The 12,372-nt window shown below is 36.0% G+C and overlaps 1 protein-coding gene across 1 annotated transcript; it reads right to left on the bottom strand.

Annotated features, from left to right (window-relative positions):
• Positions 1–3,955: 3,955 nt before the first annotated feature.
• Positions 3,956–11,052, bottom strand: SPP1 (secreted phosphoprotein 1). The gene is made up of 7 exons (XM_012437737.2): positions 10,929–11,052; positions 9,812–9,879; positions 9,665–9,703; positions 7,235–7,315; positions 6,927–6,968; positions 5,559–5,882; positions 3,956–4,871 (listed from the first exon to the last, which is right to left on the bottom strand). Exons 2-7 carry the CDS (start codon positions 9,863–9,865, stop codon positions 4,467–4,469), a joined length of 945 nt encoding a protein of 314 aa, XP_012293160.2. The 5' UTR covers positions 9,866–9,879; positions 10,929–11,052; the 3' UTR covers positions 3,956–4,466.
• Positions 11,053–12,372: the final 1,320 nt, after the last annotated feature.

Genomic DNA, 12,372 nt, shown 5'->3' with positions numbered 1-12,372 from the left:
AGAATAAGAAGATTCACTTTCATGTACAATGTAATGATCACATCTAAGAAAACTATCAGTAATTCCACAATATTATCTAATATACCCTGTATACTCAGATTGCTAGAGTTGTCTGCAGAAGGTTTTTTATGGCTGTGAGTCTCTTTCAATCCAGGAGCCAATAAAGCTTCATGTTTTATCTTTTATACCTGGTACATTTTTAATCTATAATACTAACTCCTCTCTTGCCATTTTCCTCTTATCAAATTTTCTTTTTTGTAGGATTGGCAGATTTAGAAAATTTAGAAAAGGATGCTCAGTTAAACTGAATGTCAAATAAATGATGAATCATCTTTTAGCATAAAATGTCCTGTACTTATACTAAAAACTGATTTGTTGTTTATCTGAAAATCAAATTTAACTCAGCATCCTGTATTTTATCTGACAACTCTGCTTTTTAAAAAGTTCAGACGGCCGGGCATAGTGGCTCACACCCGTAATCCTAGCACTTTGGAAGGCTGAGGCAGGCCAATCACCTGAGGTCAGGAGTTCAAGACCAGCCTGGCCAACATGGGGAAACCCCTTCTCTACTAAAAATACAAGAATTAGCCAGCCATGTGTGATGGTAGGCACCTGCAATCCCAGCTACTCTGGAGGCTGAGGCAGGAGAATTGCTTGAACCCAGGGGGCAGAGGTTGCAGTAAGCGGAGATTGCACCATTTCACTCTGGCCTGGGTGAAAGAGCGAAACTCTGTCTCAAAAAAAAAAAAAAAATGCTCAGACCAGTTGTATTATAGAGTAGCTCAAATTCTGCATTTGCTTGTTTTCTAGTGATTTGATTTTGTAAACATTTTTTACAAAAATTTCTAGATGATGTTACATATTTCTTATTGCATCACGCTAGGTGGTACATAACTACTCGTCTCATTTGTGAAATTAAGTTTGATTACTAGCTAAAGAGGTAGCTACAAATCTCTGGTTAAAAGCACTTTCTTTTTTTTTTTGGTATTATTAAATAATTGTGGGATAATGTCCCAAGACCAGGTGAATAGCCATTCTCAATCATCTTCTGCACAATAATTTTAACATTCCTTAGTGATCACTTCCTGAATTAATTATTTCCTTGTGGGTTATAAAATGTTTTAATGATAGCAACCCTTCTACTTTATTACTAGCTGACATTCATCTGTAAAGAAAAATTTTCCATCTTTAATGCTCTCTTTCTTGTAGTATCACTGTATACTAATGGAATTTTAAAAATTCAATTTTTATAATGTGTTACTGTCATTATTCTGTTATTGTTAAAATTACCCCAGTTTTGATCAATGGAAGCCCCTTGCAACTCTGCTCTTTGGTCCCTTGGATATAACCCCATTTGTCCTTGCATGCTTGCTTTCATCCTATCATGAAAAAATATCCCAGGCTCATTTTTGTACTCTTCTTGTCCAGGAGGAATAAACCTTTTCCCCAGTGACTTGTGCCAGCTGTCAGATTTGTGCCTCCCTGCTGCAAATCCATTGCCTCTGCCTTGCTCTGTGATGCTGCTGGAGTTGAATCTTGTAAACATGCTTCCTTTGCCAGTTGGCACAGTGGCAAGCTTTGTCAGTAGAGGGCACTGGAGGGATACTGCTGTGCACACAGAGCACCTTATGGTACTCACCCTCCAGCCAACTTCCTGCTCAGCTGGCCCGCCCCATGGTTTTCCTTCTTTGCTGGCCTCAGTCTGCTGGAACCTCTATGGGAAGTCTCTTGTTTTCCAACATGAGGCCACCAGTTGGACCACTGTGGACCAGCTGCGATTCAGGATAACACAGCAGACTTCTCTGCCATCCCTTGGGCTGTGGCTGTACCCTTTCCAGTGAAGTCTGAATCTCAGCTTTGGGGAGAAGGCCCCTCCTTTTGCAAGTTGTTCCTTAGATGGGCACTCTCAGCCCCATGGTATTGTTAATGTTCTCTTTTATCCTCTCTGTTTACCCCCTCTTTCTAGTTAATAATTCTTTAAATTAAATTTTTCCTGTTCAAATTACTGGTCTCTTTTCTGTCTTCTGAATGCACCCTGACTAATAGAGAAATGGCACAGGGAATAGTTGTTAAACAGTACCACTATTCAAATGAGTAATTTCAGGATTAACTTGGTCATGCCCTTGGATTTGGGCACAGTGCCAAGTTCCTTGCCAAGTGTGCAGGAACAGCACCATCAATCCAGCCATCACCTGCAGGTGAGTGTGAGAAGTGCCAACTGAAGCAAGTATGCTGGGAACCTAAGGGCCTGCTGCACCTGACTAATGATATCTACAAGGCCTGCGGCATGGCATTGTCTTCTCATTGTTAGAAGAGGTTTCCTCACACCCACACTGTGAAGTTACTCACTCATGTATTTATCTAATATCTGTATATATAGTTTCCTTTTAAATCTATTGGTTATTTTTTAAATTGATACATAATAGTTGTCCATATGTTGGGGGCACATGTGATGTTTTGGTCCATGCATTTAGTGTATAATGATTCAATTAGCATGATTGAGATACCCATTTCCTCAAACATTTGTCTTTTCTTTATGTTGGGAACTTGAATTCTCATCTTTCAGGGCTTTTAAAAAATGTATATACAATAAATTATTTACAGTCACCCTACTCTACTGTCAAATGCTAGATCTTATTTCTTCTACCTAACTGTATATTTGTACCCATTAATCAACCTTTCTTCATCTGCCCCTAGCCCTCACCCTCCCCACCCTCTGGTGGAACCACTAAGTTTACAGTGTATCTCTATGTGATCCACTTTTCTAGCTCCCACATATGGGTGAGAACATGTGATCTTTGTCTTTTTGTGCCTGTCTTATTTCACTTAACATAATGACCTCCAGTTCCATCCATGTTGCTCCAAATGACAAGATTTAATTTCTTTTAATGGCCAAATAATATTCCATTGTGTTTATATATCACGTTTTCTTTATCTATTCATCATGAGGGACATTTACACTGATTGCACATCTTGGCTATTGTGAATAGTGCTGCAATAAATATGGTAGTTCAGATATCTCTTCCACATACTGATTTCCTTTCTTTTGGATATATGCTCAGCAATGGGATTGCTAAATAATACAGTAGTTCTATTTTTGTTTTTCTGAGAAGTTCTCCATACAGTTTTTCATAGTGGCTGTACTAATTTACATTTCTTACCAGTGTACGAGTGTCCTTCTTTCCCCAAATCCTGGCCTGTGTCTGTTATTTTTTGTCTCTTTGATAAAAGCCATTTTAACTTGGGTGGGTTGTGATTTGCATATCCCTGATCATTAGTGAGTGATGTCGAGCATTTTTCCATATACCTGTTGGCAGTTTGCATGTCTTCTTTTGAGAAATGTCTATTCAGATTTGTGCCCATTTTTAATTGGATTATTTGGGTTTTCTTTTCTTTTTTTTTGATATTAAGTTGTTTGAGTTCCTTATGTGTTCTAGATTTTAACTCCTTCTTAGATGCATAGTTTGTGCATGTTTTCTCCTGGCATTTTTGACAACACAGGTGAACCTAGAGGAGGTTAAGTTAAATAAGCCAAGCACTGAAGGACAAGTACTGCGTGACCTCACTCATATATGGAATCTGGAAAAGTTGACCTCATAGAAGTAGGGAGTAGAATAGTGATTACCAGCAGGTGGGAGAGTAGGAAGGTGGATGGGGGAGGTTAGTCAATGAGTACAAAGTTACAGTTAGCTAGGAGGAATAAATTCTGGTATTCTATTGCACAGTAGGTTGATTATAGTCAATAATAATGTATCATATACTTCAAAATAGCTAGAACATAGGATTAAATGTTCTCACCACAAAGAAATGACAAGTGTTTGAGGTGATGGATATGATAATTACCCTTTGATAATTATACAGTGTATGTATGTATCAAAACATCAGCACAGCCCCATAAATATCTACAATTATTATGTATCAATTAAAACCAAAATAAAGCGTTAAAAACATTACATAGGCAGTAAAAAATGTTATATTTTATTAATTGCTGGACAACGGTGGGAAAACAAATAAGCAATGGACACCACCAAATTCTTATTACATTTGAGATGAAAGATTTATTCACACCACAAAAGAAAGATAATCACAACAAAATATACACTAACTTAAAAAACGAAAGATCATAATGACATAAAATGTTATTCTTTTTTAAGTGTTTAAAAGTATTTTGTTTGCTTCTACATAAATTTCTATTCATAAAAGAATAACAAACATTAAAATACAGTGACAGTTTGTATTTCTTCTATAGAATGAACATAGACATAACCCTGAAGCTTTTAGTTTACAGGGAGTTGCTATGACAAACTAAACTAATGATCAAACACATTAGTTGTTTCCAGATTCACATAGATACACATTCACCCACTAAACTGAGAAATAAGCATTTCATATTCCCTTTCATTTTGCTATAAAGCATTTTATCTTTCTACTAAAAGAAAAATGAGAAATTGTATTTTTTTCTTGTTTTAATTGACTTCAGAAGATGCACTATCTAATTCATGAGAAATGCGAAATTTCAGGTGTTTATCTTCTTCCTTACTTTTAGGGTCTACAACTAGCATATCTTCCTGGCTGTGAAATTCATGGCTGTGGAACTCACGGCTGACTTTGGAAACTTCCTGACTATCAATCACATCAGAATGCTCATTGCTCTCTTCGCTGGCTTTCCGCTTATGTAATCTGGACTGCTCGTGGCTGTGGGTTTCCGCACTTTGGTCATCCAGCTGACTCATTTCATGACTGTCCTTCCCATGGCTGTCCCAATCAGATGGCACATTCAGGCTCTGGGCAACAGGGATGGCCTTGTATGCACCATTCAACTCCTCGCTTTCCATGTGTGAGGTGATGTCCTCCTGGGTAGCATCAGGGTACTGAATCACAGCACAAATGAAAAAGAATTATATGAACAGCTAGGGATGGGAATATGGTAATCCTTTTCTGCTCTCTAACATTTAGGCCATCTTGTACTAAAAATTGTCTAAATCTTGCTGAAATAATATTAGCATGTTACTTTGTATGGTACTTTACCAAGCCCTTTCACATATGTTATCTCCTTTAGTTTAATAAGTACATCACTTACGTATGTAATGAAACCTATAATGTAGGTTTCATTATATCTGTTTTACATAAAGAGGAAGTGAATTGGAAGTTAAAAAGTAAAGAGAATAGAAAATGGCAAGTCTATGTCAAATCCAGATTCTCTGACTAAGGATTCAGTGTAATTTGCAACTCTACAATTCCTCTTAGGTATTTAACTTCAAAATATGACCATTCTATTTTTTAAATAATTAGTGTTTTCCATTTTTTTAAATCTAAAAGTGATTCAGGATTTGAAGTAGAATTGTGTTTGAGAATCAAATCTAGAGAGGAATTATGTAGACTTACAAAAACCACCAAGCAGAAAAAGATTTGTATTCAATGATCAGGAAGTAGAATATGAATGAATTCTTGCTGAATGGATGAATGAGTGGACGAATGAATTAATTAATATGCAAACTATGGTTTTCTAGACTTGAGCTCTAGTCAGAACCATCAGATATGTCTTTTAAAGGATTTACCTGGATGTCAGATCTGCGGAATTTCTTAGATTTTGATCTCAGTCCATAACCCACACTATCACCTCGGCCATCGTATGTGTCTACTGTGGGGACAGCTGGAGTGAAAACTTCGGTTGCTGGCAGGTCTGTGGGAAAATCAGTGACCAGTTCATCGGATTCATCAGAATGGTGAGATTCATCAGACTGGTGAGAATCATCAGTGTGATCTACTTCATCAGAGTCATTCGAGTCCACGGAGTCCTGGCTGTCCACATGGTCATCATCATCTTCATCATCCACGTCGTCCATGTCGTCATGGCTTTCGTTGGACTTACTTGGAAGGGTCTGAAAATTAAGATGACCAGGAAAATTAGTGTATATGGGTTTTTATTTTCCCTTAGTCTTCATAGCACATTAGTCTTCTACTGTCTTTCTTTTTATTTAGTTTCAGAATCTTTGCATTCACGGTACATTCCATGGCTTTTAGGAGCTAAAGTGAGCATCTTCCAATTTCTCTTTTAACACAGGGATAAATAATAACATTCTGAGGAACTTTTCTTACTTTCTAAGAAAAATTATTTTCATAGATATTTTCAAGCCAAATATGTGAGTATAATCTTCATATCAATAACGTTATTTTTTCTTATACATATTAGACATTATTTAATTTACTAAATTCAATGTTGTAATAGATACGGATACATAATTATGAGACTGATTTTCCTATTTGAAATGAGATTTATCAAAAGAGAAGAGCATTCATATTTTAATGTGTGTACCAAAATCTATAATCACTTCCCTATTAGCATGGATAATTGCAAGGTGACTCTGTTATGCATGTATATATAAAGTGCAGCTCAAAACTGTCCATTGAATTAAACAATGTCTATTAAACTTCCAAATGACAAATATATTGGGTCCTTTATCTAACTTGCTTTAATATTCTTGGTATATTCAAACCGAATCTTAAGGAAAATAAATCTATCTTTGCTTAGCAAATATATGAATGATCCTAACAAAAAGAATAGTTGTTGAATAAACTATTTTATTAGGAAAGAAAACTTCCTAAAGGCAAAATCTTAGCTTTGATAGTCATTAATTAGATGCTTATTAGATATTAGATAACTACAAAATACCTTAAATATATTGCAAGCAGCTTAATGTTTCAAATAGCAAGCATTAATAAACATTTTCTGTAATGCTAAACTTACCTGAGGAAATCTAGTATTTCTGATATTTAGTAAATAAATGTTTTCTTTCTGAGCAAGTTTTAGACTGCCAATTTACTGGAAAATTTGCTAATGAAATTTCATCAGAAGATAACCCAGGCAATGGCTTCTTTCATTTCTTCAAGTCATGATGGACCTCTGATTGAAAATGAGAACTTACCTCTTGTTTAAAGTCATCAGTTTCTTCAGAGGACACAGCATTCTGAAGAAGGAATGGCACATATTAGTGTGCATCACACCTGCCTAGCTTTTTTATTCAAAAGTTAACCTTTTTAATTCAAAGCAGTGTTTATTTTTCAGCCTCATCCGTGGATGGCTTAACACGGGAAGAAGCTAACATGGCAGATCAATCAGTGCCCTAAGCACATATTTGCCAGCAGGCAGGCAGGATTCATCAGACCAGCCCAAATGATCTGCCTGTGGCTGTCTCTCATTGTTGTAGCTTAATTTTGAGAAGTTTAAAAATACCTGTGGGGCTAGGAGATTCTGCTTCTGAGATGGGTCAGGCTTTAGCCACGTGGCCACAGCATCTGGGTATTTGTTGTAAAGCTACAAAAAAGTTGCATGTTTATCATTATTAAAAAAAGAAACGGATAAACTGAAAAAACAACCATTCTTCACCAGTCTTGATGACTAAGTATAATATGCATGCATATAGAGTCACCCAGACCCTTAGATATCCTTTGGTAATTTTTTTTTTTTTGAATTCTTATGAAGCACTTACTGTGGGCTAGGTACTGTTTCAAACTGCTTTCCAAATACTAACTCATTTGATCCTCTCGTTCCCTTATGAGGTAGGTATTATTATTATGCCCATCTTACAGATCAGAAAACTCAGCAACCATGCAGTTAAGTGGTAGGAAATGGCAGAGCCAGGCAGGATTCACACACAGGCAAACTGGTTCTTAACACTGAACTTCACACTGTGCTTTCTTTTTGTATGTTTGCTGGGTAAATTTCCTCTCAGATAAGCACATCTAAAGCAGAGGTGCCCTTAATTACTTTGATCTTCATTGTGTGCAGTCCATGGAACAAGAAGGAACTCTCTAAGGCTTTTCTGTCTAATACAGTATCTTCTAACCACATGGGGCTATGTAAATTTAAGTTAATTAAAATGAAATAAGATAAAAATTCACTTCCTCAGCTGCACTAGCCCACATTCTGAGTGCTCAGTAGCCATACGTATCCAGCAGCTATCTTACCAGGCAATGCAGAAATATGATATTAAAATCGTTGCACAAAAGTTCTATTGCTCTAAGGTGCCAAAGATGTAAATGAAATGGATTTTCTTTAGCCAAGTTATTTATCTGGAAAATACTGATAATATGCTACTGCAGAGAAGTGGAAATTGCTCTGAGTAAGTGTCATCTGATTGGCTGAATCATCCAGGGTCAATCACTGCATGTCCCTGTCATTGAGAATGAGAACTCTGGGGGTTGCACAGAGTCCCTTCTGCAGCCTCCTAGGGAGCGGATGAGTAGGGAGAGATCCAGTCAGCAGCATTTAGGGTTTCTCTCATGGGTGGCTCTAACCAGAGAAACTTCATGTCGGGCTTCTCTGAAAGGTTTTGCTGAAAAAAGTGGTCCCTTGCTTTAAGAAGATGCAAAAATGATGGAACTAGATGAGTTCAGAGTTTTTCTCTTCACTTTTTCATATCTATCTGTCTATCTATCTATCCATCCTCATGACACATGTAATACAGGCTCAGAGAGAATGGATTTATAAGTTAAATTTATAGTATTTAAAAAGTAATATGAAGAAAATAAAGGTAAGCAAAATGAATAGACTAAAAACCACCCAATAATCCTGACACAGATAACCAGTGTGTATTTTCAAGTGTATAGGACTTCCGCAATTTTTTACTAGCTTTAAGTTTCTGGGATTCTAGAAAGCTGAGCCTTGAGCTCTTCACTTATTTCTTAAATTGATATGGCTCCACGTGCCTTATAAAATGCATCTTTGCCATGTTTTTGTCTATTAAAATGGCACTAATTCTTGCCTCAAATAGTGTGACATCTTCTCCGGAGATGTTAATTTTTCTGGTTTATTATTATGATTCAGCACCTGTGTTTTCAAATCAGTTGGAAAACAGACACCATTACATACCCCCACTCATACATATACACAGATGCACACACAAACACACACACAAACTTCTTTTAATGTCTTCATTAAGCATTCTAATTGCAGTGGTCCCCCAAGGCAACTCTATTTTGGCCTTTATTGTGTTCAACTGGAATTGAACTCTGTGTGCCTTTCTGTCCAAGCTTCTGGGGACAATGTCCATTTGTTGTTTGGCTGGCACAGTTTCATCTGTTGTGGAGGGGTAGGTACATCTTTAGTGCTGGTCAAATAATTATAATAATGAGTTTGGTTGGTCTTATGTTTGGTTAGAAAAATGTGATCTAACATCAGCTGACAATCACAATAGATACTAACAGCACACACAGACTTACTTTTTACAATGGGCTTCTCAACTAATATCTCAGACAATACTGTGAATATTATGGTCATACAAACAGTTCTGACTAATATCCAGTGTGAATTTTAAACATCACAATCCACTAAATAAAGCAAAAGATAGAATTTTCTGCTTTTAGATCAGTATGTGGACTAATGGGAAAAAAGTTACACAACTTCATATAACTTATTTTACATGCGGTAATGGCCTAGACATTATTATATTTCAAAAATCTGCGTTGGTTTTACAAACATATTTATCAAAAACTATACTGTGCTTGATACTGGCCTAGATTCATAGCAGGCAGTCAATAAATACTTGTAAACCAATAGATTTGACCAGAAAGACAAGTAATATTGCAGCAAATATGTTTGTTGCACCTCTTGCCATAATTGAATAAATGATTTAACTATATAATAAACCTAAAAGATGCTTACCTGTTTTTCCTCAGAACTTCCAGAATCAGTCTGTTTAACCTTTGAAACAGAAAAGATGAAGAAAAATTACAAGAATGTCCTCCTAGTACATGGAAGCACATAATTCATTATTTTCAGGAATTTTCTTTAAGATGCAGCTGTACTCACTGGTAGGGCATAGGCGATGCCTAAGAGGCAAAAGCAAATCACTGCAATTCTCATGGTAGTGATTTTTCCTGCAAAATATTTCATAAGGAAAAGCTGACGTCTTCATAGGTTACAACAGGGATACGTTTTTATACTACCACATTGCAAAATAATCACAAATAAAATATATTTTCTATAGGATCTTTTTACTTCTTAGGGAAGCCTTTTAGCATTATGGTCTTTCAAGTTAATATTTATATTGCCACCTATTCTCCATCTTTCACTGTTAGGCAAGGGAAATGAAAATTTTGCAAGTCTGTATTTATTCAACTTTTAAATTTAGAGTTCCAGAAAATATACCATTACTACCTTATATCTCTGGCTCTCTAAACCTGCAAGCAGGTCAACAGTAACTTAATTAGAATAATAAGCTAGAATGGGAATACTTACTTTTTAGATCAACAAACACAGAAAAAAAATGAAAATAATTTGCTTTATCCATTTTTCCAACATGTATTTTAAATGTTATTTTTAACTTAAATTATTAAGTAGGCACTACTTAGGTGAAATGAAACTATCTCTGAAATTTGTTTTTTAAGTAAGATGTTCTAAAATTTTGAAATGTAAAAGAAAACATTGAGAATAGTCAACAGCTTTTCTGTTTGTAATAATAAGTCTACATAGTGTCATACAGGTAAATTAGCAGTAACATATTCAGAAAGGGTTTTTTTTCCCCTTGAAAATGAGATACATCATTTAAAAAATAGCATTGTAATTGGCTTAATTAGCATAAAAGATCCCTTTTCTTTTACATGTCTGCACAGTCACCCATTGAAAATGATATAGGTATAATTATTTCCAAAGGGAAATTGAATTTTACTATTTTCTACTAGCAGTAGTTTCTGTTCTTTTGAGGACCCAGTGGAAGTATTTTTAAGTTTTATATTTGACTGGCATTTGAAATATCTAGACACCTTTGTTCCAGGAGACCTGCAATGTATCTGATCTGCTTATTAAAAAGGCTAGAAAATTTAAGTCTGCTTAACAGAGTTACAGTTAAAAGTATTTTTCCTTAGAACCTGAACTTCCCCATGAAATTCAGCTGAATGCACAACCCAGTAGCAAACTGCAGGCATACCTTGGTCGGTGTTTGGCTGAAAAGGCTGCAACTGGCCTGAGAAGAGTCAGTCCCAGAAGAAGCTGTGCTCTCTGCCTCCTCCTGCTGCTGCTGACAACCAAGCCCTCCCAGAATTTAAATGTTGCTGCAGACATCCTCCACCACCACAGGGAGGCGGAGAGACGTGTCATGAGGTTTTCTGCCACTGCCCAGCCCACCTGCTCCCACACTTCCTTCTCTGGTTTTGTGGCTAAAACAAACAAACAAAAAATGCACACACATATCTACAGTTAAAACATTACTCATGAACAATATCATTAACTAGCTTTTTCATTTACAGGATGGGCATTCAGCATCCAGGAAGAGCACTTAGGGAGCCCATGAAAAAGGGAGAAAGTAGGGAAAAACATTAATGTAAATCATCCCTAAGTAAAATTGAATAGAATGGATTTTTGTTTCTTTCTGTTTAAGTAACATAAAGGCAATATCTGCAACCACTCTTGCATCTATAATTATACTTATTGAAGAGCTAGAAGGCTATTGTTCAGGTTTACAAAAAATTCAGAAACTCTGCCTCTGTTTTACTACTCAAGCTTAGTTTTGTGATTTCGAGTATGCAGTAGATTGTTACTTAGACAAATGGCACTAGTGATATTAAAATTCCTGTTCATGCCCTTTACGTTGAATTTACAGTGACCTTTCAAAGACATGGACTTTTGTTGTACTGTTTGAGTCATTCAGAGATGATGAAATGGATAGCTTGCTGTATGAAATAAAAGAATGGTAATTTACTCTAGATGTTGCAGAAGTAAAGCAGTTTCTGACTGAGAGCAGGATGACTGCTTGAGAGGGCTGCTTCAGGAGACGGTGGCTGTGAATTCCGCTGTGTCACTGATGACCTGTGCAACCTTGGGCAAATCGCCCAGCCTAGCTCTCCTTGTTTCCTCATCCATAAAATGCAGATACTATTACCCAGGTCATGGGGTTTTCGAGAGGTTTAAGTGAATTAGTATATATTAAACTAACAATGCTTAGCTCATATTAGATGCAAATGCCCTGCGTATCTTAAGGACTGTATATGTGTTAACTATTATGACATTTTTAAGAGGGGCAGGTAGTCATGAGTCATTATGTCTTTAAAAAGGATTTATTAAAATGAGAGTAGATGTAAGATCTTTCAAATGTATGCATCAATAAGGAAATTTTGCACATTTCCAAAGGAACAGAGTAGATTTTGGAATTATCTTTTTCTAGTTTTTCTCCCAGGGTATATAAAGTAGGCTACTTAAAAAGAAAAACATTTTTAAATAATTTTCTGTATTAAAAAATGCTTTACTAGGTATTTAAAAGGTGTTTGAATAAAAGAAAATTACAAGGGAAGTCTAAATATTAGAGCAGAATTCAGGGATAGCAAAGCTCTGGGTCCTTTTTAAATATTTAATATTCTCTTCAGGTTACTTGTCTT

This window comes from Aotus nancymaae, unplaced genomic scaffold (assembly GCF_030222135.1).
Source record: "Aotus nancymaae isolate 86718 unplaced genomic scaffold, 86718_ANA_hifiasm-v0.15.2.pri h1tg000006l, whole genome shotgun sequence".
Taxonomy (NCBI): Eukaryota; Metazoa; Chordata; class Mammalia; order Primates; family Aotidae; genus Aotus; species Aotus nancymaae.
The sequence above is the reverse complement of the archived record's forward strand: the minus strand, read 5'-3'. Positions and strand labels throughout refer to the sequence as shown.